At 34.4% G+C, this 7,585-nt stretch overlaps 2 protein-coding genes across 4 annotated transcripts; one reads left to right on the forward strand and one right to left on the reverse strand.

Moving 5' to 3' along the window:
* The first annotated feature begins 722 nt into the window (after positions 1-722).
* LOC126965994 (chitobiosyldiphosphodolichol beta-mannosyltransferase) lies at positions 723-4,267 on the forward strand. Of its 3 annotated transcripts, none has more exons than XM_050809859.1 (4): positions 723-1,385; positions 2,367-2,638; positions 3,154-3,439; positions 3,671-4,267. In XM_050809859.1, the coding sequence occupies exons 1-4, from the start codon at positions 838-840 to the stop codon at positions 3,879-3,881; spliced, it is 1,317 nt and encodes a 438-aa protein (XP_050665816.1). In that variant the 5' UTR covers positions 723-837; the 3' UTR covers positions 3,882-4,267. The 3 variants fall into 3 exon arrangements, with proteins under 3 accessions (XP_050665816.1, XP_050665824.1, XP_050665833.1); XM_050809876.1 differs by having other exon boundaries at positions 769-948; XM_050809867.1 differs by lacking the exon at positions 3,154-3,439 and having other exon boundaries at positions 3,671-3,821.
* LOC126966125 (NHP2-like protein 1) lies at positions 4,258-5,252 on the reverse strand. The gene is made up of 2 exons (XM_050810049.1): positions 4,979-5,252; positions 4,258-4,723 (listed from the first exon to the last, which is right to left on the reverse strand). The coding sequence occupies exons 1-2, from the start codon at positions 4,979-4,981 to the stop codon at positions 4,334-4,336; spliced, it is 393 nt and encodes a 130-aa protein (XP_050666006.1). The 5' UTR covers positions 4,982-5,252; the 3' UTR covers positions 4,258-4,333.
* Positions 5,253-7,585: the final 2,333 nt, after the last annotated feature.

Genomic DNA, 7,585 nt, shown 5'->3' on the forward strand with positions numbered 1-7,585 from the left:
AGCTTCCGGCATTTTCGCGGCATTTTCCCCGTGTGTATTATTTTACGTGTAGTTATAAAATGCTTATAACTAGGGTGATTTGAGTGACTGTCACTGAAAGCTATTGAAACAAGCTATAAGACCATGTATAAATTATTCATATTGTCTTTCTTTTTTATTTCACAAAGACTTTTCATTCGAAAAAAAGTGTAAAAATAGGTATATTTTAAAATAAATATTGTTATTATTGTTAATTACTTGTTTTATTTATTTCCTTTTATGTTTTTGTAATGAATAGTATATGTTAATTATAAAATTAAGCTTAAATCTCCACAAAGAACGATCTTCGTGTAAAGTCTTGATAACGACCGCTCGCTGCGCCGGCCGGGAACAAGTGGACACATAAGTGCTTTGTCCGTAAAGCTATGACGTCGAATATTGGTGGCCTTGAATCGTAACGGATCGAAATGTGTTTGGGAATTCACTCGTTCATAACTGCGTAGGCAAATAAACCATCTTGTACACCTAATAAGGGTGAAAACTGGATGAGGTAAAAGAGTGCCCCGCGGCACAGCCGCTCTCATTGTTTTTTGAATTACCAGTGCCCGCGGGCACGGCTGATGCGGAAAGGTTAAAATAATTATAGATAATAATAATAATAGTGTTCTGTGGTAAGGTTAAACGACTATAGCACAGACTATAACCTGCCCATAATTAAAAAAAAACACTTTGTTATTTTTAATTTTGGCAAATCGTTAAGAGTACCTACCTAGTTAATTTATATTTTAATCTTAATTTTTGCTTCATTCATTGATATCGGCTCAGTACAGTTTACATTCACTCTCTACAACTTAAAAAATGGAAGAAAATTATTCCAAGAAAGTTGTTAAAGTTGTTGTTTTAGGTGATATAGGAAGAAGTCCACGAATGCAATATCATGCACTGTCGCTCGCACATTCCGGATTTAATGTAAATATAATAGGTTACTTGGAATCATCACCCCTCCCTGAAATACTGAATAACCCTAATATAACTGTTACAAAGCTGGTTTCATTAAAACTTAATGCTCCCAAAATTATTCAATATTTTGCAAAGACTTTGTGGCAAACATTTAGTCTTTTTCTTACGTTATTAATTACTAGAAGTTGTGATTATCTTATATGCCAAAATCCACCTGCAATCCCTACGTTACCTGTATGCAGATTTTACTGTTTAGTTACCAAAACAAAGTTTATTATAGACTGGCATAACTATGCATATTCAATAATGGCCCTGTCCTTAAAGCCAAGTCATCCTCTACTAAGGCTTGCAACTGGGATTGAGAAATGCTTTGGTCAATCTTCTGATCACAATCTGTGTGTGACATGTGCCATGAAAGATGACTTAATTGAAAATTGGGGTATAGTGTGAGTAATTTGAATAAATAACATGAAGACATTTATATCATTATGAACATTATTCTCCAGTTATATTAGTACAAGCCTTAATAAATAAACTACCTTTACCATAATTATGTGTTGCTAAAATATATTATCTTGTTTTTATTAATTTTCAAAATATAGGCTTAAACAGTCAAACCTGTATAAAAGAAAAGTCAAGGGACCCAAATGTTATTCTTTCTCATAAAGTTTTCTCACCATTAAAACAATTTGTCACATTATACTTTTTGGAGTTACTCTCCTTTAAAGAAGTTAAAGATTGTGAAGAATGATGCAAGTACTAAGGAATAATAATAGTACACTATTTTCTCTATGTATTTCATTTATTTAAAGAAATCAGTAATTTTTTCCTTTTGTCCTCATATTTAAATAATTTTGAATGGGCAGTTATGTTAATACATAAATTATGTCTGAATGAGTCTTACTTCAATTTAGATGTTAAGACTTGAGGTTTCCTACACTGGATGTGGTAGTAGACTTTAATGAAGGAACCTGAATATTGTTGTCACTTATAGAGTTGTCTTATTCAGGTTGAACTGTATTATAAATATTTTATTTGGTAACAGTCATGGTAAAGCAAGAATATTTGTGCTGCCGAATTCCACCTTCACACAACACTCCACAACTTAGGATAACATCCCCATCATTTGGATGTGTGGCAGTCCTCCACAGTGTGCTTTTCAAGGATCTTTCTTCCACATACTACAAAGCTATGAAATGAGTTTCCGTGACAATATGACATGGATATCTTAAAAAAAAGTGTGTACACCTTCCTTTAAGGCTGGCAACACTAATGTTATTCCACTGGTATTACAAGAGAATGTGGCGGTGATCACTTAACACCAGGTGACCAACTTAACTATAAAACCCAGTTGTGAGAGAAATCACTGAAAGATCAAAAAGTATGTCAAATGTAACACTAATATTAGTTTATTTTATAAATTACAGAGCAACTGTTCTGTATGATCGACCTCCAAAAATATTTCATCCAATAACAGTACAAGAGAAACATAATTGGTTTTTAAAATTGGGAGCACAATTTAGTGAATTTATGAAGGAAAATAATGCAGAAAGCTGTGTTGATGTTGGTACAAAAACATTATTTACAGAGATAGTTGGCACTGATATTGTTTTAAGGAGTGGGAGACCTGGCTTGCTCTTTAGCAGCACAAGCTGGACGCCAGATGAAGATTTTGGTGTGTTATTGGAAGCTTTACAAAGTATGTTGAGCAGATAGAACTGTAATAATTATTATTTTCACATAGAATACAACATACACTCAATTATGCAGTTAAAGATTTATTGGAGTTTTTAAGTAGTAAGATTTGTCAGTAATTATCAATTATTTATATGTGCCAGCAATTTTAATTTGGAACATTTTATTCAAAATTATGTATTTTAAAATAATGAAACTACAAGATATTTTGTTTATAACTTCAGATATCTATTGTAATAAACCTTTCATAAATAATAATATTGACACACTCTTACACAAATTATCTTGCTCCAAACTAGGCATCGACACTACTATGGGTGCAAAACAAAAATAATATTTAATACAATATACTTACTTAAACATATATAAATACATATAAAAATCCATGACTTGGAAACAAACCTACACACCTACCGGCATTTGAACCTGGGACCTCTACCTTAGTAGGCAGGGTCACAAAAGTACTGGGCTATACGGGTCGTCATAAATGTATTATAAATATATATTATATCATTACAGTATATGAAACATCTTATAGCTTATCAAAACACTTACCAAAGCTTTTATGTGTGATTACTGGCAAAGGCCCCATGAAGGAATATTATCAGAAGCAGATAGCATCACGAAATTGGCAACATGTAAAAGTTGTAACTCCGTGGCTTGATGCCTGCGACTATCCGACAATGGTAGCCAGTGCAGACTTAGGTGTGTGCCTCCATACAAGCTCCTCAGGCTTGGATCTGCCTATGAAAGTTGTTGATATGTTTGGAGCTGGACTACCTGTATGTGCTTTTGAGTTTAAATGGTAAATTATTGATTTATTTTACATCTATTTTTTTTCAAAGATTATCCTTCTCTGCTTAGTGGTCAGCTAAGAAGTATTCATATAATAAACTAGTATTTATAGGTGTATATAAGAATAAATGCTAATACTAACTTAAAAAAATTATCTATAAAGATCATCCAATAAATATTTAGTTATTTTACATGTTTATACATATTATTACTTTTTCTATATATACTACTGGTTTTTTAGCATTAATGAACTAATTGAAGATGGAACAAACGGGTACACATTCAAGACTAGTGATGAGCTCTCAAAACAAATAATTAAATGGTTTGATAAATTCCCCAACAATATTGAACAAAATGAAATTGCTCAAAGAATGCGAAATGAGTTGAATAAATTTCAGGAATCAAGATGGGAGGATAACTGGCAATTACGAGCTAGGAAATTTTTTAATTAGTAAAGAAATTAAATTTAACAATAAAAAAAGGTTTTACATACTAGTATGATTATTAAATAATATATTGCTAGTTTTAAACCTAGATATAATGAGAAAGTGAGACTAAAGTTAAGAGAGGTTTATAGTTATGGGAAATACTGAAGGCAAGTGAAAATGAGGCTGACCAGCTAAAAGACGAGGTCTTCTCAAGTTTTATAATATGGATAGGATTGATTTGTGTCTGGATTACAACCACTATTATTTAATGGATATGGCAAAGAAGTTTAAACTGAAGACATATATACATAAGAATAAAAAAATAAGAGGTTATTTATGAGTTATTTTTTGTTATATGATGTTAAATGTATGTAGACAGTATAAGAATAATTATAATCAATTCTGGTAAATATAGTTTTTATTTCCCACATATTAACCAATACATAACAATACTTTGTACTGTGTCACACACATACTTAAACTAAAAGTCTTTCTATTTCTTGTTGAATGCTCTGAATCTGAGGCTTCAATTGAGAGCCCTCATTTATGGTAATGGAACAGGCGATGATTTGGCGAGAAACACCACATGCTCTGCCTAGAGCCTGCTTTGAGCGCACAAACACATAAGGTACATTTTTATCTTCACACAATATAGGAATGTGTAATACAATTTCCAGAGGTTCAGTATCTGCTGCCATAATGATAAATTCAGAGAGACCCCTGTTTAGTGTTTTAGTCGCTTCATTTGCACCTTTCCTTAGCTGTTTGTAGTTAGCAGCTTGCTGAACGAGATTAAGTATTTTAGCAGTCAGTGTAGCATCAGCTAGTGGGTATGCCTTCGGGTTCACAGCAGCTTCGGCTTCTGACTGAAAATATAAGAAAAATATAGCAGTGAGTTGATAGAATAGCCAATTGATAAATTTTAATAAAGTACATGAAAGTAGATAACAGTTTATGCTAATTCAATAAAGTTTTAGTTTAGTGTACCTGCATGATGAGCAATACTACGCAATCAAACGTAAACATAACCAAAAAAATTAATAGTTACGTGAAAGTTATGAGATAAGTATAGAAAGGCAGTATAACAAGATGTTTTTTATATAATGAATTAACAAACATACCATATTTAAAACGGATTTACTACGTTAGCACGTGTTGATCTAATATAATATTATCAACCTCTCAGCGATTCCTCGCGTCACTGAGGTTTGAATAGGATTGCTTGAATTGTCAGCTCAATTGCAACCAAACAATTACCATTTAATTCACGATTTTTTATTATAAATTTACAGAAAAGGTCAAAAACAAATAACTATTATTTAAAAATTCAAGAAAGCAGCGTGGCTCTATTCTACTTCAGCGTTGTCTCGCTTGCCTTGTCAAGCGTTGAGCCAAAGAGAATTTAAACACTACGTTCAGTACAAACTACAAAAAAAGATCGAAGAAAGAAATTTAAGAAACACAGAGTATAATATATACATATGTACACTCATCAAAAAAGTCTAAGTAATGTACTAATTTAAATTTTACGATGGTTTTTCACATTATAACGTTGTATTATATTTTTAAAATAATACTTTTAGGGTCTTATGATGTAAAAATGACAGCTGTTGTCGTTATAAGTTCTTTTAATAACAGAAATTAACAATATTAGAATATACTGCAGAAACAAATCCTTTCCGGATCGGCGCGCTCTGCCGCTCGATGTACACCTTAGATCGGCAAGCGTTTAGCGCTTGCGCAGCGTTTTCCCCGTGCGAATTATTTTACGTGTACTTATAAAATTCTTATAACTAGGGTGATTTGAGTGACTGTCACTGAAAGCTATTGAAACAAGCTATAAGACCATGTATAAATTATTCATATTGTCTTTCTTTTTTATTTCACACAGACTTTTCATTCGACAATAAGTGTAAAAATAGGTATATTTTAGAATAAATATTGTTATTATTATTAATTACTTGTTTTATTTATTTCCTTTTATGTTTTTGTAATGAACATCATATATTCATTATAAAATAAAGCCAAAATCTCCACAAAGAACAATCTTCGTGCAAAGTCTTGATAACGACCGCTCGCTGCGCCGCCCGGGAACAAGTGAACACAAAAGTGCTATGTCCGTAAAGCTATGACGTCGAATATTGGTGGCCTTGAATCGTAACGGATCGAAATGTGTATGGGACTTCACTCGTTCATAACTGCGTAGGCAAATAAACCATCTTGTACACCTAATAAGGGTGAAATCTGGGTGAGGTAAAAGAGTGCCTCACAGCCGCACTCATTGTTTTTTGAATTACCAGTGCCCGCGGGCACGTGCGATGCGGAAAGGGTACATAAGCAACTAAACATTTTTTAGCAAAATGAAATTTGTAAAGAAAATTAATTTATTGTGAAAGAATTGGATAAATTAATACAAAGTATGGCCTCCTCTGCTATTCAGAACTTGTCGGCAACGAATAATCATTAAATAAATGAGACTGTTTATGTCATCTTGCGGTATTCGCTCCCAATGGAATTGTAGCAAATCCTTCAGCTGTTGGGTTGTTGTCACTCCGTCCAAGACCTTCAAAACACGTCTCTGGAGCATGTCCCATGCATGCTCGATGGGTTTGAGGTCTGGCGAATTAATGAATTTGACAACACAATTGATCTACTGGTACAGACAATAGAAAGTGAAGGTACTGCGGAACTTTGCTTAATGAGTGCAGTATACTTGTACATCATACAGAATGAAGGAAATTCGTGAAAACCACGCAAGTGGGAGCGATCATTTTTGAGGAGACGACAGCAAGAAGGGGCGTTGTTTATTGAATGATTTAAGAATAGAAGAATAGACGATGGATTCAGAAATTTTGTTAGAATGAGACCAGTACATTTGAACAATTTGATTCAAAAAGTTGTACCATACTTTTCTTAGCAGAATTCACTGTATCGAGATGCCATCACTCCAACGGCGCAATTATTTTTTTTTTATGGAAAAGGAGGACAAACGAGCGTAGGCACGGGTCACCTGGTGATACGTGATCATCGCCGCACACATTCTCTTGCAATACCAGACGAACCACAGGAGCATTGCCAGCCTTGAAGGAAGGCTTACCGCCTTTTTTTGTTACTTAGCTGTTTATTTGAGATTTCCAGCTACTGGTGACTCATATTTCTCTTTGTATTTGCATTGGATATCAAAGGTAAAATGTAGTTAATGCATTACTCATGCTTGCGAGACGATTATAAAAGCATCGAATATCTTAATATAAGCCGAGATAAATATTGCTAATAAAGCTTACGTCTTTGACTCCATTTTTAAACGGCAAATCGACCGTGCAAAGTCAAAACACGTCGTCAAAATCGGCGAGCAGCTTTCCAATTACCCGACCGGAACACGCAAGTTCTGGTCGTTGTCGAAATATGCTCTTGGTAACTTCAGCCAGCCGTCCATGCCGCCGTTGCACATGAGGAATGACACCCTGGCCCATACGGCAATAGAGAAAGCCGATCTCTTGTGCGCTCTTTTTGCCTCCAACTCGACTCTTGACGACAACGGAAAAACACCGCCGACCATCCCGCGGTGTCAGAGCTTAATGCCTGAAGTACAGTTCAGACAGAAAACTGTTAGGTGAGCTCTGTTTTCGTTGGACGTCAGGAAGTCGAGCGGGCCGGATGGCATTTTTCCAATCGTGCTTAGAACGTGTGCCCCTGAGTTGTCGCCGGTGCTAACGCGTTTATTCCGG

The sequence above is a fragment of the Leptidea sinapis genome, chromosome 1 (assembly GCF_905404315.1).
Source record: "Leptidea sinapis chromosome 1, ilLepSina1.1, whole genome shotgun sequence".
Classification (NCBI taxonomy): Eukaryota; Metazoa; Arthropoda; class Insecta; order Lepidoptera; family Pieridae; genus Leptidea; species Leptidea sinapis.

Excerpts from the sequence above, each read along its gene's own strand:
- LOC126965994 (XM_050809859.1), top strand. The coding sequence starts at position 838 with ATGGAAGAAAATTATTCCAAGAAAGTTGTTAAAGTTGTTGTTTTAGGT. Across the intron at positions 2,639-3,153 it reads GTTATTGGAAGCTTTACAAA|TATATGAAACATCTTATAGC; the intron begins GTATGTTGAGCA and ends ATATCATTACAG. Across the intron at positions 3,440-3,670 it reads TGTGCTTTTGAGTTTAAATG|CATTAATGAACTAATTGAAG; the intron begins GTAAATTATTGA and ends CTGGTTTTTTAG.